This window comes from Hemiscyllium ocellatum, chromosome 20 (assembly GCF_020745735.1).
Source record: "Hemiscyllium ocellatum isolate sHemOce1 chromosome 20, sHemOce1.pat.X.cur, whole genome shotgun sequence".
NCBI classification, from domain to species: Eukaryota; Metazoa; Chordata; class Chondrichthyes; order Orectolobiformes; family Hemiscylliidae; genus Hemiscyllium; species Hemiscyllium ocellatum.
The window spans coordinates 54,530,868-54,556,624 of NC_083420.1; the positions used below are offsets into that span (position 1 = coordinate 54,530,868).

The window sequence follows — 25,757 nt, forward strand, 5'->3', positions numbered from 1 at the left end:
GTCCAAGGACCTGCATGTCCTTGGTGGAGTGGGAGGGAGAGTTAAAGTGTTAAGCCACGGGGTGGTTGGGTTGGTTGGTCCGGGCATCCCAGAGGTGTTCCCTGAAGCGTTCCGCAAGTAGGCGGCCCGTCTCCCCAATATAAGAGGAGGCCACATCGGGTGCAACAGATGATGTGTGTGGAGGTGCAGATTAACAGCCCCAATCAGGGAGCTCATATTCTAGGAGGTCTAGTTGGTTGACCTGGTTACAATTAGATTAGCTTAGATTACTTACAGTGTGGAAACAGGCCCTTCGGTCCACACTGACCCGCCGAAGCGCAACCCACCCATACCCCTACATTTACCCCTCACCTAACACTACGGGCAATTTAGCATGGCCAATTCACCTGACCCGCTGGACTGTCGGAGGAAACCGGAGCACCCGGAGGGGAAACATGCAGACATGGGGAGAACGTGCAAACTCCACACAGTCAGTCGCCTGAGGCAGGAATTGAACCTGGCTCTCTGGCACTGTGAGGCAGCAGTGCTAACCACTGTGCCACCGTGCCGCCCATGAATTGTTACATATCTTAGAAGTCTAGGCAAAGTATTCTGGGACTGCCATGATGCCTATATCATTGAGAACACTCAGATTCCTGGTTCATTTAATTTTTCATTGACATGGTACATTTGCAATTCAGATATGGATAAAAGGAAACACAGGTCATTCTTCACAAAATGATTCACATGCTCAGCACGGTAACCTATATGACCCACAAACCATTATGTTCCTTTCTTCCTCGAACTCCCTGTCGAGCTCATTAGTTCAGAGTTTCTTCACTACCCAATCAAGTCTTCTCCCCACATTATCCCCTGAGGCCCGAGCCTACAGCTTAGACATGCCAACCATTGACCTCTCCCCCTCTGCACCAAAGAAAGAGTTGCTCACTGCAGTAACCCATGTCCTCCCATCCTTATATGTTGAATTGACCTCATCACAACTATTATCTGCTCTGAATGCTGCCTCCAATCCCCACAACAGACTTCTTCAACTTGTCCACCAAAGCAGTGGACCCTGATAATCAGTCTGGACTTGCAGTGAATAGAACCAGGACTGTTTTAGGAAGGATATGGAGTGGATTCAGAAAAGATTTACCAGGATGCTGTGGGAATGGAGGGCTTGACTTATAAAGCGAGACTGGATTGGCTGGGAACCTTTTCACTGGAGTGTAGGAGGATGAGGGGTGACCTTATAGAGGTTAATCATCATGAGGGGTATAGGTAAGGTGAATGGCAAGATTATTTTCCCTAGTGTGGGGGATTTCAAGATTAGAGGGCATGCTTTGAAGGTGAGAGGAGAAAATCTTAAAAGACAAAAGGGATAACCTTTTTACACAGAGGATGATTGTGTGTGGAATGTATGTGGGTACAGTTACAATGTTTAATTTACATTTAGGTAAGCACACAAATAAGAAATGCTCGGAAGGATATGGGCCAAATACAGGCAAGTGGGACAATGTGATGCAGTGGTAGTGTCCTTACACTTAGACCAGAGTAGGACTGGGTTCAAGTCCCACCTGCTCCAGTGGTATGCAATAACACCTCTGAACAGGTTGATTAAAAAATTGGGTGCAAGATTTCTCATCTTAAGACTTTTTGCAGCACCAGTGGTTAGCACTGCTGTCTCACAGCACCAGGGAGCCAGGTTTGATTCCAGCCTCAGGCAACTGTCTGTGTGGAATTTGCACATTGTCCCCGTGTCTGCTTGGGTTTCCTCTGGGTGCTCCGGTTTCCTCCCACAATCCAAAGATGTGCACGTTAGGTGAATTGGCTATGCTAAATTGCCCATAGTGTTCACCGATATGTAGGTTAGGTGCACTAGTCAGGGGGAAATGTAGAGTAATAGGGTCAGGGTGGGTTATTCTTTGGAGGATCGGTGTGAACATATTGGGCTAAATGATCTGTTTCCACAGTGCAGGGATTCTATGATTCTTCTATGATATGAAAATCATAGGGATGGGTATATGAATAGGAAAGGTTTAGAGGGATATGGGCCAAGTACTGGCAGATGGGACTAGATTAGGTTCGGATATTTGGTCAGCATGGATGAGTTGGAATGAATGGTCTGTTTCCGCACTGTACATGTCTATGACTCAAATTGTATATTAATGAAACATGTATCGGTAACAATGAGATGTAAATCTATGCAATTCGGCCCTTGACCATCCATCAGCAAGGTTCTCATCACCCAATCAAAACAATCAGACTTTTGTCTTCTTGACCTCAAGAATCTCATCTTTCAAATCTCGCCATGTATTCACAGCTGACTTTCTATTGCCCATATTGTTTGAAGACTGCCCTTAGAAACTTTATAGAACAGAAAAAGGTAATTTAGCCCACTGCATCTGTGTGAGCTGAAAAAGAGCCATTCAGCTCTGGGGCTGATACAGATACAGCACTTTAAATGCACCTCTCTGTTCTTTTCTAAGATGCAATAAGGACTTTTGAGTCCATAAAACTTTCAGGCAATGAGTTCCAGACACACACCTCTCTCTAAATGAAAATCCTTCTGTCAATTATTTAAATCGATGCCCCATGATTATTGACCCCTCAGTTCAGGAAATTATGTCCTTCGCATCCACTCTGTCTACCCCTTGTAACTTTATACTGTCCAGTTAAATCTCCAGCACTGCAAGAGCCAACTGAAATCAATTAGCATGCAATCTTTTTTTCTCTTCCAAAGAAGCGGAGTGGGATCCCCAACAGCAAGTGAGGCAAGCGCAAGGCTGGGAGGAGATACAGTAATCAGAAACAGTAAGTTGAAGAGACAGGTCAAGCTGGAACATGACAGGGACTGAGGAATGCCAGTTTCAATTAAATGGCATCTACTTCAATGCAAGAGGGCTGACGGGTAAGGCCGATGAACTCGGGCGTGGGTAGGTACATGGGACTAGGATATTATAGCCATTACAGAAACATGGTGAAGGGAGGCACAGGACTGGCAGCTTAACATGCCAGGGTATGGGTGCTTCCTGAAGAAGGGCTTATGCCCGAAACGTCGAATCTCCTGTTCCTTGGATGCTGGCTGACCTGCTGCGCTTTTCCAGCAACACATTTTCAGCTATGGGTGCTTTAGGCAGGACTGAGGTGAAGGAAAGAGGGGAAGGGGTGGTGTATTTTTGATTAAAGCAAGTATCACAGCAATAGTCAGAGAGTAAGTAACTGAGGGATCATACAATGAGGCTTTGTGGGTGGAGCTAGGAAATAAAAAGGAGATGGTGACATTCTTGGGGTTATACTAGACACTCCCAAATAGTCAATAGGAATGAGAGGAACAAATGTGCAGGGATATTGGGGAGACTTGTAAGAGCAATAGGGTTGTCATTGTCGGGGATTTTAATCTTCCAAACATAGACTGGGACTGCAATAGCGTTAAGGGCTTAAATAAGTGTGTTCAGGAAAGTGTCTTCAAGTCGCATACAGAGGATCCTACTTGGGAAATATTCTTGGGAAATAGGGCAGGACAGGTGTCGAAAGATAATAGTGTGGGAGCACTTTGGGACCAGTGACCGTAGTTCTACCAACTTTAAAGTAGTTATGGAGAGAAACAAAACTGGTCCACAGGTTCAAGTGCTAAACTGGGGCAAGATGATGGAATCAGACAGGAGCTTGCAGGGGTTCATTGGATAGTTTGTTTGAAGGCAAAGAGGGAGGTCTTTAAAAGTGAGATAGGTAGAATTCAAAGTCTTACATGTTCTTGTTAGAGTGAAGGACGAGGTTGACAGGAATGACAAACCCTTGGTGATAAGAGGTATTGAGGACTTGACCAGAAAAAAATGGAGGTATGGCTCAGGTATAGGCAGCTGGGATCAAGGGAATCCCTGGAGGTATATAGGGGATACAGAGTTTACTGAAGAAGGAAACCAAGAGGGCAAAAAGGGACCGCGAGATAGCTTTGGCTGAGAATATTAGGGTAAATCCAAAGAGATTCTTTAACTATATTAGAGGAAAAACAATAACTAGAGAGAGATTAGGACCCCTCAAGGGCTAAAGTGGACATGTATGTGTAGGACTGCAGGAGATGGGCGAGGTCCTCTGTGTTTACAGTGGGGAAAGACATGAAAATTGGGAACATGGGGAAGTTAGTGGTGATTTCTTGGGTACAGTCCATATCACAGAAGAGGGGGTGTTAGACATATTAGAATATATGAAGATGAATAAATCTACTCGTCCTGATCAGATATATCCAAAGGAACCCTGCAAGACGCTAGAGAAGAAATTATGGGGGCCGTGGCTGATATTTTTTCATCATCGTTAGCCACAGTGATTTTATAAACCTCTATAAGGTCACCCCTCAGCCTCCAACACTCCAGAGAAAACAGCCTCAGCCTATTCAACCTCTCCCTATAGCTCAAATCCTCCAACCCTGGCAACATCCCTGTAAACCTTTTCAAGTTTCACAACTTTCTGATAGGATGATGAGGGCAGGGCTGTAGATGTTGTCTACATGGATTTCAGTAAGGCCTTTGATAAGTTTCCATATGGTAGGCTGCTCTGGAAGTTTAGATCGAATGGAATCTAGGAGGAGCTGATAAGTTGGATAAATTGGCTTCATGGTAAGAAGCAGAGGGTAATAGTGGAAGGATGCTTGTTGGACTGGAGGCCCTGTAACTAGTGGAGTGCCTCAGGGTCGGTGCTGGGCCCATTGCTGTTTGTTTCCTGTATCAATGATTTGGATGAGAATGTACAAGGCATGATCAGTAAGTTTGCAGATGACACTAAAATAGGTGGTATCGTGGACAGTGAGGAAAGTTATCAGAAATTGCTGCAGGACTTTGATCAGCTGGGGAAGTGGACCTAAAAATGGCAAATGGAGTTTAATATAGAGAAGTGTGAGGTGTTGCATTTTGGAAAGCCAAATCAAGGTAAGAGTTTCATGGTGAATGGTAGGGTCTTAGGGAGTATAGTGGAATAGAGGGACCTTGCAGTTCAGGTACACGTTTCTTTGAATGTGGAGTCACAGGTAGACAGGGCAGTGAAGGTTTTTGGCACATTGAGTCAGTCAGGGCTTTGAGTACAGAAGTTGGGAAGTTATGCTGCAGCTGTAATGGATGTTGGTGAGGCTGACCTTAGAGTATTGTGTTCAGTTTTGGCCACCTTGCTACTATTAAACTGGAAAGAGTGCAGAAGAAATGTACAAGGATGTTGCCAGGACTTAAGGGCCTGAGTTATAGGGAGAAGTTGGACAGGTTAGGACTTTTTCTTTACAGCATCGGAGACTGAGGGGGGATTTTATGGAAGTCTATAAGATCATGAGAGGCATGGATGGGGCGAATGCACTCATTTCCCCCAGAGCTGGGGAATTGAGGACTAGAGGGCATCAAGTTAAGGTAAGAAGGGAAAGAATAAATAGGAACTTGAGGGGCAACTATTTAACACAGAGGGTGGTATGCATATGGAATGCGCTACCAACATAGGTGGTTGAGAAAAGAACATGAAAACATTTAAAAAGAACATGGATAAGAAAGGTTAAAAGGATATGGGCCAAATGCAGGAAATGGGGCTAGTGTGGATGGATATTTTGGTCAGCACGGACCAACTTGGGCTGAAGGGGGTCTGTCTCCACACTTTAGGATTCTATGACTCTCCAACTCTGTGGCAGAGGAGAGGTTGAGGTGTAATGCAACTGAAAGGAAATCGACGAAAATAGATTGGAAACACCAGCAAGAGTGTGGAGTGGAAGAAATGATGACCGCGTGATTGATATGAAGAAGTAACAGAGATGCACTGTATTCTCACAGTGATTACGGTATGATAAAAACACAACATATACACTTAATTTAATTTAGTCTCAAAATGTCCCTGTGGGATGTCAGAATTTGTATACTGATCTGTCTGTTTTGTAGTGTGCTCTACAATGTCTTATTGGAGGCATCAACCTATTCATTTTAATCAATTCCTTGTCTAAAATGGTAGAGAGTTGAATTCCAGATGAAGGCATTAGTATTCATATGCTAGTATCTCATGGTTTAATGTCTGTGTCTACAATAATTTAATTCTTGTATGATTGAAGGCATACTAGATTGCATCACATATCTCCCACACTGAAACCTAACAGGTACATCAATTTGTATCTTCTTCAAGGTAAATATAAGGATTCAATTAGGATTTTAATTTTGAAATGTTGATGCCTAGTTTAGCTAAATAATCTGGTCATTAAAATCAAGTGATAAAATTGAACAAGCTAAAAGGAACACTTCAAGGATTATTCAACCACGTATTCTGGAATTAAAATAGTCTAATACACCTTAGCTGTCCAAATTTTTTGATTTTGTTAGCATATTAATATTCATTTTCTGTTGGTCAATTACCTGATAACAAAGATACTTTACAATTTCTCTTGATAGAAAATCTTTCCTTGAAGAACTGGAAAATTACCTCAGTGCACTTTCCACATGAGAAGGCAAATCCACTATCACAGAGGGGTGAACAAGAAAAATATTTATGATGCAGGCCTGGAACTGGAATTAATAGTTGACCGTACCAGAGGGAGAGCTCTAAAGGCACAATCCTGAAATGTATTCTCATGTGCATCATTTTTGAAAGACAGTTCTAACTATTGTGATATGACAAGAGACCTAGTTGTGTGATACAATATTTACCATTTATAGTGCAGCCTGTATGGTAATGAAAATTTAATGGAAATTCTCAAAAAAATTGCCTTCAATTTTAGTTGTATTATTTTCATATTAATTTAGCTATTAACCTAACAACATGCTATTACACTGAAAGTTCAAGATAATCAATATGGAGATAGTGAATTGTGACTCTTGCAATTCTGAACCAAGCATTTAAGGATTAAACACATTTGCTTCCTTGACTTTAGTGCATATTATGATTGAGACTGCAGCGTTAACTAACTCAGAAATAGCCTCACTGCAAGCTTAGAAGTGTGAGACAACGCTGTCACTTTAAAAAGGTTATTTTGCCCTGGGCTATGTTTTGAAGAGAGGTTGTAAAGATAGAGGCACCATAGTGGCTGCAGGAGATGGCCAGAGTCAGCAATCAGAGAGGATCTTTAGGTTTTTTTAAACAGTTGTAACAATGGAAGGGGAGTGACCAGTTCTCACAGATCAGGCTTTCTAGATGTTCTGGCTGTAGCAGCCAGAACCTGTTTGAGTCCCAGAAGAGTTGGAGATTCGGTAAAATGATTCCGAGCTGCTACATTCTCTGAAATCTCTCTTGACGTGTTTCCTCCTGGATTGCAGAATTGCCTGTAAGAATCTGTGTCTGAATTTACCTTTTTGCCAAGAGATGTGTTCATGTGATGTTACTATATTGAAACAGTTAATTAGTAGTAGCTACTGTGTTTATCATCCAGTTATGTTTTCCAACAGGGATTCCTCTTTCTTTTGCTTGTATTTTAACTATAGTGTTTAAATAAATTGTTTTGCTTAACGTCAAGTGATTTGACAAGTTGCATCACATCAGGAAAATGCACTTCCCATATACATTTAAAATAAGAACACGTTAATATTTTGAGGTGGTTTGGTCTGGTCCACAACAAGTGGCAGCAGAGAACTGTCCCACCCTATCACTACGTATCACATAAGACAAAGCAGTGATAATGTGGGACCTCTATACTTGGTGCCTGAGGTTCTGCATTTAGGATAGTGTTTGTTATGGATTGATGCCAATTAAAAACAAGACTCATAATGCTCAATCTATTTTTATCTTGTTTTAAATTAACTTTTTCAGACCAGAAATCAAACCTGATTTATTCCAGGATGATCTAAAAGAATGGAATACCATTAGAAAGGATCAAAATGCATTTAAGTCTAACAAAGTAAATCAAATAGCCCAGAAAAAGGATAATATAACTTACCTTCATGAAGAAAGTCCTCAGGATCCCGAATACTTGATGATAAATAACGCAGTTAACCATGTATTTCAAACAAAATTCATCACCTCTTCCCAACTCCCGTGGTGCTGGTAATGTTTTCACCCTGTGATTAGGCTGTTTGTTTTTGAGTGATATATCTGAAAAATTAATGGAAGGATTGCAGCAAAACTTGGTTGCATGGGGTCATCACCATCATTATCATTATTATCGGCAATCCCTCACAGACAAGGATGACTCTCTCCCACTCTCAGGGTGATGTGGAGGTGGCTGTGCATACCAATGTGGCTTCCACAGGCTCTGTTACACTTGGGCAGGTGGTAGTCATAGGAAAGTGTGGGTGGGGCATTGGTGTGGCAACACACTTCTTATGGTGTTTCCTTATGGTTATTCCCGAGGTGCTCGACACCTTCCGGGATGGTCCTCCTTCATTTTGGACAGTTTTGGGCTGGTGATTCCGAGGTACCTGTGGGAATACCACACTTGAGAACTGATTAATTTTTTGGTGAAAATGTGAATATTAATCGATTCACATTGGAGGATGGTTGAATTGATTCCTTTGGAATATATTGGGTTGCTTTATTTCAAATGTTGTTAATTGTTTTAGAATATTGTCTCAGTGATGGAAATAGTCAGAGCTGAAAAAATAGGAGTAGAAGCTTTAAAGCAGGTTGCTTTGGAACAAAGAACATTACAACCAGCAACAGGCCTTTCAACTTACCAAGACTGTACTGACACATAACATCTTTCTGAACTAAAAATCTTTTGTTCCTATGCAGCCCATATCCCTCTATTCCCTGCTTATTCATATATCTGTCAAGATTCCTCTTAAATAATACTTTTGTACACACCTCCACTACCTCCTCTGGCAGTGCATCCTCGGCACTTACCATCCTCTCTATAAAAGATCATCTGTCATATCTCTTTTAAACTTAACTCCTTTTACCTTAAACCTATGACCCCGAGTAACTGACATTTCTATCTGGGAAAAAGACTCCAACTATCAATTTTATCCATGTCTCTCATAATTTTGTAAATCTCTATCAGTTCGTCCCCTCATCTTTCAACATACAAGTGAAAAAGAAACAAGTTTGTCCAATTTCTCCTCATAGCTAATACCATCCAAACCAGGCAATATTCTGTAAACTGTTTCTGTACCCTCTCCACAGCCTCTATGTCCTCCTGGTAGTGTGATGACTAGAACTGTACATAAAATTCCAAATGTTGCCTAAAATAAACTTCTATGCAGCTGCAACATGACTTGCCAAATGTTATCCTCTATGTCCCAACCGAAGAAGTCAAACATACCATATGCCTTCTTGACCACTTTATTCACTCGTGTCGTGATTTTCATGGATCTTTACACTTAAATCCCTTTGTATATTTAGCCATTTACTTCCCACCTGCATTAGATCTTCCAACATGCATTACCTCACTTTTGACCGGATTGTGCTCCATCTGCAATTTCTCTGCCCAAGTCACCAGCTTATCTATATCCTGCTGTATCCTCTGGCAATCCTCCTCATTATCCTCAGCTCCTCCAACTTTTGAGTTGTCTGCCAACTTACTAATCAGGCCATTTAAATTATCCTCCAAATCATTTATATACATTACAAGCAACAGGGTCCCAGCACTGATCCTTGCAGAACTCTACTGGTCACAGATCTCCAGTCACAAAAACACCCTCCCTCCGCTTCTTTCTGTCTCCTATGACTAAGCCAGTTCTGTATCCGTTTTACCAGCTCACTGCCGATCCCATATGACTTCAGCTTTTGTAGCAGCCTGCCATGTCAAAGGCGTTGCTAAAAGTGATATAGACAACATCCAACACCCTGCTCTCATGAAACAGCTTTGTCACTTCCTCAAAAAGCCCAATCAACTTTGTGAGACATGACCTTCCCCATGCAAAGCCACGGTGCCTATTGCTGATAAGTCCATATTTTTCCAAAAGTGAAGAAATCCTGTCCTTAAGAATCTTCTCCAATAATTTCTCTACCACTGACATAAGGCCTCTAATTTCCAGGATTATTCCTGAAACCTCTTCGGTGAGACGGAAACACTTAATAAAAAATATTTCCTTTTCAAAAACTTTACAATCACAGAATATCAACCAGGTAAGGAGAAGTCATAAGGAAGTGTGGCTTCATTGTAATAACATTGAGTTAACATAGTGTGGCAGAGATATACACTCACTTAAATGCCCTCTTCACTTGTTTTTGATTTAATTTGTTAGTGGAGGACCCATTGGTTGAATAAAACTGCCTGCCCATTCTTATCCAATATTCCAGCAGCTGATCTGTCATCCTAAAGGTTACAACACAATTATTGGAGATCCAGGTACTCTTGAAAACATACTGCAGATTTCCGCATCCACCACCAGACTCAACAATGAATTCCAAATGCTCACAACCCTCTGGGTGAAAAGGTTTTTCATGTCCACTCTAATTCCACTACAAAGCAACTTAAAGTAGTGTCCCCTTGTATTTGACTTCTCCTTTAGGGGTAACAGGTCTTTCCTGTTTGCTCTATCAAGGCCCCTCATTGTTTTGTACACCTCAATTAAATTGCCCCTCAGCATCATCTATTCTAAGGAATACAATCGTAGCACAACCAATCTTTCTGCATGAACGCAATTTCCAAACTCTTTTTGCAACATTATTGTCAATCTCCTCTGTACTCTCTGCAGAACATTTCTGTGCTTTCTGTAATCCAGTGGCCAGAACTGATGACAAAATTCCAGCAGTGAGCTAGCCAGCTTTTTTTATACAGTTCCAGCATTAGATTCCTGTTTTTGCATTCTATATGTGGGCAGCAAGGTGGTTAGCACTGCTGCCTCACAGCGCCAGAGACCCGGGTTCAATTCCCGACTCAGGCAACTGACTGTGTGGAGTTTGCACATTCTCCCCACGTCTGCATGGGTTTCCTCTGGGTGCTCCGGTTTCCTCTCACAGTCCAAAAATGTGCAGGTTAGGTGAGTTGGCCATGCTAAATTGCCCATAGTGTTAGGTGAATGGGGTAAATGTAGGGGAATGGATCTGGGTGGGTTGCTCTTTGGAGGATCGTTGTGGACTTGTTGGGCCAAAGGGCCTGTTTCCACACTGTCAGTAATCTAATCTAATTCCATGTGCTTTCTTTGCCACTTTCTCTACATGTCCAGCTGCCTCAGGAAACCTGCACTCCAAAGTCCATTACTTCCTTTCCCAGTCAATAAACTCCCATTTATTGTGTTTTCCCTAGCATTGTTTGCCCTACACAAAAGTACTACCTCACACTCCCCCACACCAAATTCCATTTGCTACTTTCCAAGCCACTCATCCAAACCATTGATACAATTCTAGACTTGATAGCTATTCTGTTTATTGTTAACTATTCAGTCAACTTTTGTGTCTTCTGCAAATTTCCAAATAATGCCTTCTGCAGTTAAGTCCAAATCATTAATATATGCCACAAACAACAAGAGTGCTAGCAGTGGGCCTGTGGAATACAAATGGAAACTGCCTTCGATTTGTAAAACCATCCATCAACCATTACCCTTTGTTTCCAAACTGAGCCAATTTTGGATCCAACTCACCACATACCTCTGTATTCTAAGGACATTTCTATTTTGGTCTGTTATAAGGGCACTTGTGAAATGCCTTACTATAATCCATGTGGATAATATCCACTGTATTGCCCTTGTCAATCGTCCTTGCTGCATCCTCAAAACAATTCAATTCCAACTATCCCTTATTAATCCATGACTTTCTAAGTGACAGTTTATCCTGTTGCCCAGAATTGATTCTCATAATTTGCCCACCACTGATGTCAGGCTGGCTTATCTTAAACAATGGTATAACATTCACAGTCGCAGACAGAATATGATCAGAGTGATTTGATGATATGAGGGGCAGATTGGCAGTTGTGGTTCTAGGGAGATAATGGACCAGATTTAGATTTGAATAGGAGTAGTTGAATAGAACTTGGAAACAATGGCGGGAGATGAAACCACGGGAAAGGGGAGGTGATGACCTCATGGGATTATTGCTAGAATATTAATACAGAAACCCTGGTAACATTCTAGGGACCTTTGTTTGAATCCCACAATGAAATTTGATGCAATTTGAATTCAATAGATAGCTGGAATGAAGAGTCTAATAATGACCATTACTCCATTGTTGATTGTCTGGTTCAACAATGTGCTTTGAGGAAGGAAACTGCTGCCCTTACCTGGTCTGGCCAACATGTGACGCCAGCCCACAGCAATGTGGTTCGCTCTCAATTGTCCCCTGGACAATTAGAGGTGGGCAATAAATGCCAGTCTAGCTAGCATCACTCAATCCTGTGATTTTTTTTTAAATAGAAGGGAAAGAGTACTGTAATGTAGTTCAAAGAGAATGGTTCTGATCTTACCACTGTGTTAGGAACTCAGTTGTTGACAAGAATGAGGAATATCATGGGATGGTTGGGAATGTACAATTTCAACAGAAATACATCATTATCATTTTAATTCCAAATTTCTTGCTTCTAATTCTAAAGCAGAGCTTATGTATGTCAACATCTGGCTGACAAATGGCTGCATTTGTAATGCTCCTAGCACTTCCTCAGTGTGCCACCAACCAGGTTTGAAGCAGTTACTCTTCACCACCTAGTGATGACCCCACAACATTTGGGTGAGTATGAAACAGGTTGGAGATGTTGGAGTGCATGAAAGCTGAGGGAATTTATCACCATTTTTGTGGTTTCATTTCAGCTGCATGTTGATGGAATTGAACCCCATGCAGTTGATAAACACTCTTGCTTGACAAGGCATGGTTAGATCTTTGGAAGCGAGTGACAGACATAGATTCAAGTTCATTCATGCCATTGTGATAACATACCTCCCTCACTGTCAATATGTTTCCGTTAGCTAACAAGAAGCAGCCAGAGGTAAATAAATCGAGACAAGGGTTGACTTTCATACCCATTGACAGTGTGTTTGCCAAATCTAGCAGGATCCACATCCTGTGTCCACTGGCTATGACAATCTCAACCATCAGAAGCACTGTTGCTCCAAAAGGTCACGGATTTTTGGTTTGCAGTCAATGGGCTATGTTTGGGGCCTCCTGTAATCCTGATCCATCTGATGCTCTCTTCTCTTCTGGCCACCTATAGCTCTCTCCATAGCGCAGCCTCACTGCCATTATCCTTATTCTTCTTAGTTCAAGTGAAAGCAGCTCCTACAGCATCTATCATCAGTTTTCAAAGTGAACACCTCAAAATTCTCCAAATGTTTTCTCATACAAAGTACTCTCACTAACTTACTAGGGAAACTGAGAAAGGATATGTGAATAATTAATTTTTACTGACATTGGACTTCCTAACCATTGTGACGATGACGAGACTTTAAAAAGTTATTTCGTCTTGGATTGTTTTTTGAAGTGAGGTTGCAAGGCAAAGATGCTGAGCTGACTAATTGAGACCACTTGAATAAACAGCTTGGGAGGCCATGAATGTTTTTTTTTTCCTGAACAACCTGAATGCTTATGGCCTGCTCTCACAGATCAGGATTCCTGAGTTTTAAGCAGAAGCTATTGAGTTCTCAACAGTTGTGGAAGCTTCAGTGAATGTCTCCTGGCTGCTACTCTCTCTGAATTTCCTCTTGATATTTTTTCCTTCTGGATGGAAGAACTGCATGTGAGAGCCAGTGTCTCAATTTTCCTTTATCTTATGGGATATTGCTATATTGGAACAGTTAATTAATAATCGTTACTGTATCTACTATTATGTTAATTTTTTTCAATAAAGTTATTCTAAATTCCTCTTTTTTTAGTCGTATTTTAACCTCGGTATTTAAATAAATTGTATTTCGCTTAATGTCGAGTAGTTTGACCAGTCACATTGTATCTGGAACAGGCAGTTCACATTTGCTTTTTTAAAATAAGAAAAGTTAGGGTCCAGGCTACATTTTTAAAGTATTTTGAGGGGGTCTGGCCTGGTCTGGTCCATAATACATTCTAATAAAGCTTTAAGCCTATGTGATCTTGGATTCAAAATACAGGCTTTGAGTACCATGAGCATGTTGTACTGAGCCTTTATTAGCTCTAGTTAGGCCACAATTCAATATTGCAAATGTTTCTGATCACTGTACTTCACTTAAGATGTGAGGTTATTGAGAGCATGCAGACGAGGTTTATCAGAAAGTTTCCAGGGATTGAGATGTTATGTTAGGAAGGCTAGGGTTGCTCTCCTTGGAGAAAAGGAAGCTGGTGAGAGAGTTGATAGCAGTTAGGAAGGTTATGGCAAATAAAGCTGTTCCTATTAGCTGATTTTGATTTGATTTATTATTGTCAGGTGCAGTGAAATGTTTTGTTTTGAGTGGAGGATCATACATACAAAGTGGATTAGGATAATCGAACAGAGTGAAGAATACAATGTTACAGCTGCAAGGAAGGTGCACAAAGAATGAGATCAACATTAAATTTAAAATTTGAGAGGTCCACTTGGATGCCTGGCACAAGGACCACGTAATTTAAGGTTTTGAGCAAATGTTACAGAGGGGCAATGTGATTAAGAATGTTTTTATGCAGCATGTGATAATGACACAGAAGTGGAAACAATCAATGATTTCAAAAGAAAATTGGATTAGGCTTGAGGGAAATAAACTCCGAGTGTTACAAGCACCATAAAGAGGAATGGAAATGAATGAATTGCTCTACAGAGAGCTGGCATGGACCAGGTATTCTGAATGGCCTCCATTTGCGTTGTAATAACCATATGACTTTCCAAGTACTCCAATTTCATGTGTTTCCACATCAGTAAACATTGCAGATACGAGAAATCAGAAACAAAGCAGAAAATGCTAAACATTCTTATCACACCTGGCAGCATTTGTGGAGAGAGAGGGAGAGATGGGGACGTGAAAAAAGTTGTGCCATTTTGTCTAAACTGAGAAAAGCTAGAAATATTCTAAGTTTTAACCAAGTAAAAAGATGAGGAAAGAACAAAAGGGTTGATCTGTGATCGGGCCAGGTGCGATTTCATGCTGCAGGGTTAAAGGTAGATCATAATGGTACAGCTGAGAAACAAAACATGCCAAGAAGAGATGTGAGTGAAATAAGAGAAAACCTGATTAAAAGTAGTGGAGGAATTTGAAATGAAATGGGGGCAGAGGATATGATCTTCTCTACATATAGGCAGTCTAAATGCAAATTGGGTGACATTTTTCAGTCTGTAAACGTTACCTCAAAAGCTTGCAATCACCCACAATTCTAATTCTCTAGCTTGTTTCCACTCTGACCTCTCTGTTTTTGAACTGCTACAGTCTTCCTATGATGCTCAGTGCAATTTTAACTCAATATTTAAAAAATTTGAATTCACCAACTTCCGATCGTATTCACTGGCCCATTTTATTTGGGGTTTTTTCTCCTGGTTTACTTTTATTTAGTTTCTCTCTTTCCTTGACTGTGCATTCAGATGGCACTGTTATTTAAACGTTCTCTAGACACAAGTTTTGTTTCTTTTTACATGCGCCATTACTACTTCATCTCGCACCATGAAACCTTTTCTCAATTAATCTGATGAAGAGTCATCTAGACTTGAAACATTCAGCCCGTTCTCTCTCCACGGATGCTGCCTGACCTGCTGTGATTTCCAGAAGTTTTGTTTTCACTATAGGGCCTTCCTTTTAATGACCTTTCCATATTTTCACTTACTTAAATCTTATATTTGAAAATGACCATTGCTGATGAAATGCAACAGAGCTGAAACATTAACTCTGTGTCTCTCTTCATAGATACTACCAAACCCGGTGAGTACTTTTGAAGTTTTCTTTTTAGTTCAAGCCTTTGTCAAATATTTGTGAGAGATTGTTAGAGCACTGCCTCTGAAACAGCAATGGAACTCAGACAACATCTTCCCAGTTTCTGCATTTAGTTGCATGTCTTGTTTAATTTGCTTCTCAATAACACTGAATGCCAAATAGGATCAGCACCATCATAATATCTCATAAAAATTATCAATATACTCTACTCCCAAATTAGTCACAATCCTTCCAGTCATTCTTAACCAGAAACCCATTTTGTTCTTTTTAATCATGTTGACCACAATCAACAGTGTCATGAAGTCTACCAACATTAAAATCAACATTTTAAGGAGGTCCATACTCTGGAAAAACAGCATAAGGTCTCTGTTTGCCACTTAGTGATACTTGAACTCAAAGCCTGGAAATAAATGTTTACAAAATGAACTGTCAATGCAAAGAAAATGGGACAAACTGCTGAATGCCTTGTCAGATGCCATTAATGAATATGCACCATCCACATTTTCATCCAAAGTTCAACAGATTATGTCCAAAGCTGACAAGATTCTTGGATTTCTGAGAAGCAGTCTTGAGAACTGCCACAAAAAATCAGAGTTATAGTTTGCGGCACATTTATTCATCCAGTACTGAAGTACATGAACTGCAGGTCAGATATTCATATAGTGATAGATATAAATAAGATTGAAACATGTTGCACACAATTCATGCACAAATCAGAATGGGAAATACACCAATATTAGAGACATAAGGACAGGTCAGAGGCTAGGAATACTGCAGCGAGAAAGTCACCTCCTGAGTCTCTAAACCCAACCACCATTTACAAGGCACAAGTCAGGTGTGTGATGGATTACTGCCTAATTGCCTGGAGGGGTGCAGCTCCAACAATACCCAAGAAGCTTGACACTATCCACTTCAAAGCAGCCCACTTGATTGGCACCACATCCACAAACATTCATTCCCTCCATCACCAATGCTCAGTCGCAACAGTGTGCACTATCTACAAGATGCACTGCAGAAGTTCACCAAAGATACTCAGACAGCACCTTCCAATCCCACAACCACTTCCATCTAGAAGGTCAAAGGCAGCAGATACATGCGAACACTGTGACTTTCAAGTTCCCTCCAAGCCAATTACCATCCTGACTTGGAAATATATCGCCATTCCTTCATTGTTGCTGGGTCAAAATCCTGGAATTCCCTCCCACACAGCATCATGGGTTTACCCACAGCAGGTGGACTGCAGTGATTCAAGAAGGCAGCTCACCGCCACCCTCTCAAGGGCAATTAGGGATGGGCAATAAAATGCTGGCCAACTGGTGATGCCCACATCCCACAAATGAATAAATAAAAAACAAATTACATTCCTATTTAAATGTTTGGAATGGGAATCAGCAAGGGAGGAAGAAAAATAGATGAACACTGTTTTCTTAAATATGGAACGGGGCTGATAGGAACTGACAGAAAAAAAATGGTGCTTTCCAGTCAAAACAAAACATGATGAAGCCATCTACACAAACTACAACGACCACTTGTTTGCAAGAAATCAATAGCCATTTCTCCCAAAGAAAGTTCTTGCTGCTAAAAGAAATGGTCATAGCCTGATCACTTGAAACCTTCAAGAGCTATCCTTAGATTAGTTCCATTTACAAGCTTTTCATTATCATGGTTAGCATCTCAGCAGGTTACATCTGGATCGGCTGGTGCTAAACACATAAATGTTGGTGGAATATGGGCATTAGCATGTGTTATTGATCCAACCAAAGCAGAATCAAAAGGAGACCCCTTAGGATGATTGTGCAGAATTTCAAAACTACTTTAAAGAAGACTCCTGCTTGAAAGGAAGAGGTTAATGCCTCAAATAAAATGCTAATTTAGAAAAATAACACAAACATTATATGTTTATTACTGCTACACTCCAGGCTAAACTAAGTCCTTCAAAGTTAGTATTGACATATAAAATCTTTGAAATATATATATTATATATTTATGAAGATTTCATGTTCCTGTCTTTTTTTAAAATATTATTGCCTTGTGGGTGGTGATAACATTTTAAATTACGTGAAAGCATTATTTTTGTTTGAATCAAGAGTGCCATCTTCTGGACGCTGGAAGCAGATAACTAGTTGGACAGAGCTTATTGTTATTCAACAAGAACGCTGGAATGAATTACAGTGTAATGGAACTCCAAATTTCCATTTAGGTTTTCCAAAGATCTGAGGACCTCCAATGGCTTGCTTACTTCATTTCATCCAATATATTCAGCATACGAGTGCAGGAACACACTACCTCATTCCACAGCTACTCTTCTGACAAACACTTTAACATAATTTTTATCTTAGATTTAGATTTTATTGTCACGTGTACGGGGTACAAGAATACAGTGAAAAGTGGACAATGTCACCATACACGGTGCCATCTTATGTAAAATATCTTAGTTGCAAAAATAGAGAAATAAATAAATAAGTTAAAAAGTTCAGCTCTACTGTCTTCTTAGCATAAAGTAGAAAAATAAAGAAATTAAAGTAAAATATCAAACATTACAGTCTTTTCTTGAGCCATAGGTCTGTAGATGCTCCAAGCTGGGCTTCCCCTAGATGGCTCACTCTCCCCTGAGTGGGCTAAGACCTGTCCAGGTACACCAGACTCAGGAGACCTATTCCACCACCATCTTGTGGGGGAGAAAGGGCAGAGAAACAATACAGACTGGAAGAAAAATAATCAGTGTGGATTGGGAAGTTTTATGAACACCCGTGTAGGGCACTAGACCCAAATTAGAAATTCCTGGTTCCATGTTTGCAGCAAATGTTAAAAGGCTGCAGACCTCAGGCAGTGACAGGCCCTGGTTTATCACCATTATCATTACTGTCTTTGTCCATCCTTCCAATAGATGAGAGAAGAATAGAACAATGGTGTAACTTGCTTTGAGGCTAAAGCTGCTGGATGGCTTGTGAGAGATAAATCACAAATGCATTGTTGAATGCGATGCTAGAGAAACTACTAAACCAAATTAATAAAGCTGTCTTCAGGGTACCCTAATTGACAATGAACATGGGAATAGAAATATTCAGTATTCAAGCCACTATTCAGTTAGATCATGAGGGTAGCATAGTGGCAATGTTAGGAGACTAGTATTCATAGGCACAAGCTAAATATTGAGAACAAGGGATCAAATCCCACCACTCCATCTGGTGAAATTTAAATTGGAATTTCAATCCTGGAATTGAAATGAAACTGCCATTGATTTCCAGAAGACGTTCGATAAGATGACGCATAGAAGACTCATCCATAAGTTAAGAATGCATGGCGTTGTGAGGAATGGACAAGAGGAGAAAGTGAGCATGCAGATGCTGGAGATCAGAGTCGAAGAGCATGGAGCTGGAAAAGCATAGCCAGTCAGGCAGCATCCGAGGAGCAGGAGAATCTTCGGCAGGAATGGTGAAGAGCTTATGATCAAAACGTTGATTCTCCTGCTCCTCGGATGCTGCCTGACCTAGCATGGATAGAGAACTGGTTAACCAATAGAAAGCAGAGAGTTGGTATAAATGGGTGTTTTTCTGGTTGGAGATCAATGGTGAGTGGGATGCCAGGTTGGGCCCGCAACTGTTCATGATGTAGATTTAGAAGGGGGACCAAGTGTAACATTTCCAAGTTTGCTGATGACACTAAATTGAGTGGAAGGGCAAACTGTACAGAGGATGCGGAGGGTCTGCAGAGAGACTTAAATAGGTTCAGCGAGTGAACAAGGGTCTGGCCGATGGAGTACAACATTGGTAATGTGAGGTTATCCATTTTGGAAGTAAAAATAGTAGGTCAGAGGATTATTTAAATTGTGAAAGATTGTAACATGCTGTTGTGCTGTCATACATGAATCGCGAACAGTTGATTTGCTGGTGCAACAGAGAATCAGGAAGGCAAGCAGAATATGAGCTTTCATTTCTCAAGGAATTGAATTTAAGAGCAGGGAGGTTCTGCTGCAATTGTATTGCCAAATTTTAGAAGATGCCCAAGGTCTTCATACTATTAACCACAGTGTATATGGCAGAACAACATACACCTGGTGATGTCGTGCCTGGAGTACAACGCACAGATCTGGTCTCCTTACCTGAGGAAGGATATAGCAGCTTTGGAGGCTGTGCAGAGGAGGTTCATCAGATTGATTCCGGAGATGAGGGGGTTACGCTATGAGGAGAGGTTGAGCCGCCTGGGACTGTACTGTAGAAGAGTGAGAGCGGGTCTTATAGAAACATTAAGGTTGAGGCATGCAAATTGTTTCTATGGGTGGGTGAGACTAGGACTAAGGGACATGACCTCAACATTAGGGGGAGTAGATTTAGGACAAAGATGAGGAGGAACTGCTTTTCCCAGAGAGTATTGGGCAAGCTGTTGGGGGGAGTCCTGAGGGACAGGATGTACATGTACTTGGAAAGGCAAGGACTGATCAGGAATAATCAACATGGCTTTGTGCGTTGGAAATCTGTCTCTCAAACTTGACTAAGTCTTTTGAAGAAGTAACAAAGGGAATTGATGAGGGCAGAGCAGTGAACATGATTTATATGGACTTCAGTAAGGCGTGTAAAATCATGAGGGGCATGGATAGGATAAATAGACAAAGTCTCTTCCCTGGGGTGGGGGAGTCCAGAGCTAAAGGGCATAAGTTTAGGGTGAAAGATGAAAGATATAAAAGAGAACCAAGGGGCAACCTTTTCACCCAGAGGGCGGTACATAAATGGAATGAGCTGCCAGAGGAAGTGGTGGAGGCTAGTACAATTAAAAGATATCCGTATGGATGTATGAATCAGAAGGGTTTGGAGGATATGGGCTGGGTGCTGGCAGGTGGGACTAGATTGGGTTGGGATATCTGGTCAGCATGGACAAGTTGGACGAAGGGTCTGTTTCCATGCTGTACATCTCTATGACTCTAGTGAATCCATTGAATTCTCTGCCCAAGGAAGCAGTAAAGACAGCTTCATTAAATATATTCAGTTGGATTTTTTTTTGCATGGTAGGGGAATTAAAGGTTATAGGGATTATACAGGTAGGAAGAGCTGACGCAATGGAGAAATCAGCCATGAGCTTAATAAATAGTAGAGCAGGCTCAATGGGCCAAATGGCCTACTCCTGCTTCTGGGGATGGAGTCGCATCCACATCCAGGGAAATAAGGTTGGTTGCTGAATGTCAGAAATAGGGAGCAACAGTAGGCAATTTAGCCAGCTCTAATATTCACTGAGATCATGCCCAGGTGTATGTTGCTCTGCCATATACACTGTGGTTAATAATATGAAGACCTTGGGCATCTTCTAAAATTTGGCAATTAAGAGATAAAACATGCTGGTCTAGTCCTGCAATATTTGGGTGGTCCTGGGAGAGAGAATAGGTGGGAGATGGATATTCCTGAGAAAGGGCTGCGGCCCAAAACATCACTTTTCCTGCTTCTCGGATGCTGCCTGACCTGCTGTGCTATTCCAGCAACACACTCTCAAGGGAGATAGATATAGGGGATGGAGGTGGGGGAATGGATGGGGGTTAGGGGTACGGAGGAGTGAATGGGATGGGGGGAGGAGGGAATGGTAGGAGGAAGGTGTGGGGAGTGGATGTGGTCGAGGGGGTAATTGGTGGATGTGGTTGGGGGTGGGAGTGGGTATGTTCAGGGAGCATGGAGGTGGATGTGGTCAACAGTAAATATATGGGCATGGCGTGGTGGGGGTGAATATGGATGGGGGAAACATGTGAATGGGGGTGTGAATACAGATGGCTGATGCGGGGTGAATGTGGTTGAGGTGGATGTGATTGGGGTGAGGTGGATGTGGAAAGGGGGGGTCAGGGGGTTGAATGTGGTCCACGGGTCAGTGAGGGGTGGTCGGGGATGAATGTTGGTTGTGATATAAGATGAGGGATGGCAGAGATTCTGAGGTGAGGTGGAGGGAAGAGAGCGAGTTACAGGCCTGAGGATGGTGTATGAGTGGGTTATCGGGGTGAGGGTTAGATGGGGAGGGGGGGTATTACGACGAAGGTTGGGGGGATGGGCAGGTATCAGGGTAAAGGTTGTGGGGATAAGGGGGGTATCGGGGTGAGGGTTGGGGCGTAGGTAGGTATCAGAGTGTGGAGAAGGGTGACAGGGGTGAAAAGTGGATGGGGGTGTGGGGGGTATCGGGCTGAGGGAGGTATCAGGGTGAGGGTTAGCAGGAGGTGAGGGAGATATGGGGATGAAGGTAGGTGGGAGTGAGGGAGGTATGGGGGTGAGGGTAGGTGGAAGGTGAGGGATGTCAGTGTGAGGGTTGGTGGTGGTGACGGGGATACAGGGGTGACAGTTGTTGGTAGGTGAGGTAGGGTGAGGGAAGGTGGGTGGTGAGGGGGATGTAAAGGTGAAGGGTATATGGGGTTAGGGGTGTGTGGGGGTGTATGGGGTTGTGGGGTGAGGGTTAGTGGTGGGTGAGGGGTGTATGTGAGTGAGGGGTGTATCAGGTGAGGAATCTATGGGGATGTGGGGTTAGGGTTGGTGGATGGTGAGGGGTGTATGGGGTGAGGGGTCTAAGGGGATGTGGGATGAGGGTTGGTAGAGGGTGAGGAGTGTGTGAGGGGGTGAGGATTGGTGAGGGGTGTATGGGATGTGGGGGTGAGGGACGGTGGGGGTCAGGGTTGTATGGGATGAGGGAGGTGTGGGGTATATGGGGAGATGGGGTGAGGGTTGGTGGGGGGGTGAGGTGTGTATGGCGGTGAGGGGATGTATGAGGCTGTGTGGGGTGAGTTATTGGGAGGTGAGGGGGTGTGGGGATTGGTGGAAGGTGAGGGGGGTATGGTGTGTGAGGAGGGTGTGGACGATAGGGGTTGTGGGGATATAGTGGGTAAGTGAATATTGGGCTGAAGGGTGATGGTGGGAGAGTACGGTGAGTGAGGGGTGTGTGTGGGGGGGGGATGTTGAGGTGGGGGGGGATGTTGGGTGAGGGGTTATGTGGTGTTTGGGGGTAAGGGAGATACAGAGGTGAGAGGGAGATGGGGTGGGGGGTGTGTGTGGATTGTTTGGGGAGTGAGGGGGGTGTCGTGGGTATAGTGTGGATTGGCTGTGTATGGGGTTGGGGAGTTGTGGGATGTAATGGGGGGGGGGGGGTTATGAGTGTGTCTACCCTCCCTGTGTGCTCCTCTCCTGAGCGGCGGATGTGAGCAGCGGCGAGCGGAAGTGCAGCGTGAGCGGCTGTTGCCGGGGCAACCGACACCGAGCACGGCCCAAGGCCCGGGGAGACAGAGAGAGAGAGCCCGGAGCCCGGCCCCCGGCCTGCAGAGTGGGGCGGGGAGAGCCCGAGTCAATGGAAGGTGAGTCAATGGCCGGGGGAAGACACTCCCGGCCCGGGGGTGGGGGAGGTACCCAGGCCGGCCTGGGGGTGGGGGAGGTACCCAGGCCGGCCTGGGGGTGGGGGGCCCGGCCTGCAGCAGGCTCCCTGTGTTGCCCCTGTTGCTATGCTGCCGGGGTCAACCAGCTCCCCTGACTGATCCCACAGCAATTACACTGTGGCATTTTACAGCCCGACTCACAAAACCCCCACTAACAAAAACACAATCTGCTGGAAAATCTCAGCAGGTCTGGGCAGCCTCTCTGCAGAGAAGTCAAGAGTTTAACGTTGTGACCCTTCCTCACAAACTCCCAACTAATTTCAGGAAAATAACTGTCTTTATGTCGCTGGTGTTTAAATAAAGAAAAATCTCGCTCACTTCTCATCCAGGCCGAGCACTTCACCGTTCAGTGCTACCGCTGTCAGTAAATTCTACTTCAATCTGCCAGTCTTTCAGGCAAATTCATTTATTTGGGATCTTGTATTTGAACAGCTTGTCGCCTGCTAAAGATATGGAGCAAAGACTTGCGTTTATATATTACCACTTTTTGATGGTAAAGATGAAGAGCCGAAGGCAGATTTCACAGATTTAGGAAGGAAATTAAAAAGCAGGACCTCAGGGTTAGTAATCTCTGGATTATTCCAAGTGCTATGTGCTACTGAGGTGGAGATGTCAGTGTTGGACTGGGGTGGACAAAGTCAAAAATGACACGACACTAGGTTATAGTCCAGCCACCTTGAAGAGCCTCTGCTTGCTTGCGGTTTCAAATAAACCTGTTGGACTGTAACCCAGTGTCGTGTGATTTTTTTTGACTCGTTAACCTAAGTACAGGAGGATTGATTGAATCTGTGGTTGGAGAACTGGTGCTGGAGGGAGGGCATCACATTTCCAAGGAACTGGGACTAGTTCTGGGATGATGAGATCTGTACATGCTAGTCAGTTTATATCTTAATGAGACTGCGACTGAGATCCTCACTGACATTTGCCGAATGCTGATGGGTTGAAACTACATTAGCTTGACAGGGAGGTGGGAACCTGTGCGGTAACCTAAGCTGGATGGAGGTAAAGTTAGTAACAGAAGGTCAAAAAGCTGTCAGGGAGACAGGTGAAACAAAGTCAAGCATTTAGTACACATCAAAAGCGAAATGATGTCAAAAAGGCATCGAAAAGGGCACTCTAGCTGACCGCAAGCAGCATTCACAACAAGGTAGCTGATCTAAAAGCACAAAGAGAGAGATACGTGGGCATGATCCAAGTGCCATTATGGAAAAATGACTGCACAGTGACCAGAACTGGGAACTGAATATTCGAGAGCATGGATCACGATTTGAAACTATGATGTTGTGGCCATTACAGAGCCTTGGATATCACAGGGGCAGAATAGGTTGTTGGATGTTCCAGGGTTTAGATGTTTTTAAAGGAAACGGGGAGAGGGGGGCAGGCAAGAGGTGAGAGAATGGTGTTAATCAGGGATAATATCACAGAAAGGGAAGTCATCAAGTAAGATTTGTTTTTCAGTCTGAGTGAAAGTCAGAAACAGGAAAGGAGCAGTCATTTTATTGGGAATTTTCTACCAGTAGAGACATGGAGAAGCAGATTGGGAGGCAGATTTTGGAAAGTGCAGAAGTAACAGGGCTGTTTTCATGGGTGACTTTAACTTGCTTAATATTGTTTGGGACCTCCTTAGTTCAAATAGTTTGGATGGAGCAGTTTTTTTCAGGTGTATCCAGGAAGGATTCCTGACTCAATATGTAGATTGGCTAACTACAGGGGAAGCCATATTGGATTTGGTGTTTAGCAACAGATATCTCGGTGGGAGAGCATTTCAGTGATAGTGATCACAACCCCCTGACCTTTACTATACTCATGGAGAGTGATAGGAGCACACGGTATGGGAAAGTATTTAATTGGGGGAGGGGGATTTACAATGCCATTAGGCAGAAACTGGGGCGCTTAAATTGGGAACAGATGTTCTCAGGAAAGTGCACGACAGAAATGTGGAATTTGTTTAGGAGGTGCTTGCTGATAGTGCTGGACACGTTTGCCCCACTGAGGCAAGGAAGCATTGGTAGGGTGAAGGAACCTTGGGTGACAAGGGATGTAGAACAACTAGTCAAGAGGAAGAAGGAAGTTTATGTAAGGTTGAGGGAGCAAGGATCAAACAGGGTCCTAGAGGGATACAAGGTATCCAGGAAGAAACTTGAAGAATGGAATGAGGAGAGCTAGAAGAGGGCATGGAAAATCTTTAGCGGGTAAGATTAAGGAAAGCCCTAAAGTGTTCTGCACTTAAGTGAGGAACAAGACAATGGCCAGAGTGAGGGTAGGGCCGCTTAGGAATAGTGGAGGGAACTTGTGCCTGGAGTCGGAGGAAGTAGGGGAGGTCTTTAATTAACACTTTGCTTCAGTATTCACTCCTGAGAGGGACCTTGTCGTGTCTGATGACAGCATGAAACAGGCTGATATGCGCAAACAGGTTGATGTTAAAAAGGAGGATGTTCTGAAAATTTTGAATAACATGAGGATAGGTAAGACCCTGGGCCAGATGCAGTATACCCAATGTTATTGCAGGAAGTGAGAGAAGAGACTGCTGCGTCTTTGCTTCCTCACTATCCACTGGAGTAGTGACAGATGATTGAAGGGTGGCAAATGTTATTGCCTTGTTCAAGAAAAGGAATAGCGATAATCCTGGGAATTACAGACCAGTCGGTCTTGTATTTGTGGTGGGCAAATTATTGCAGAGGATTCTGAGAGGCAGGATTTATGATTATTTGGAA

The 25,757-nt window shown here is 42.9% G+C and overlaps 1 protein-coding gene across 3 annotated transcripts in view; it reads left to right on the forward strand.

Moving 5' to 3' along the window:
* The first annotated feature begins 22,861 nt into the window (after positions 1–22,861).
* The window catches only part of LOC132825525 (katanin-interacting protein), a 132,900-nt gene continuing 130,004 nt past the window's right edge, over positions 22,862–25,757 (forward strand). For all 3 annotated transcript variants that reach the window (XM_060840881.1, XM_060840879.1, XM_060840880.1), the window contains exon 1: positions 22,862–22,965. Coding sequence is in view for 2 of the 3 variants with exons in the window: in XM_060840879.1 (XP_060696862.1) it covers positions 22,959–22,965 (7 nt within the window). In the remaining variant the exon portion in view is untranslated. The remainder of the gene's footprint in view (positions 22,966–25,757) is intronic.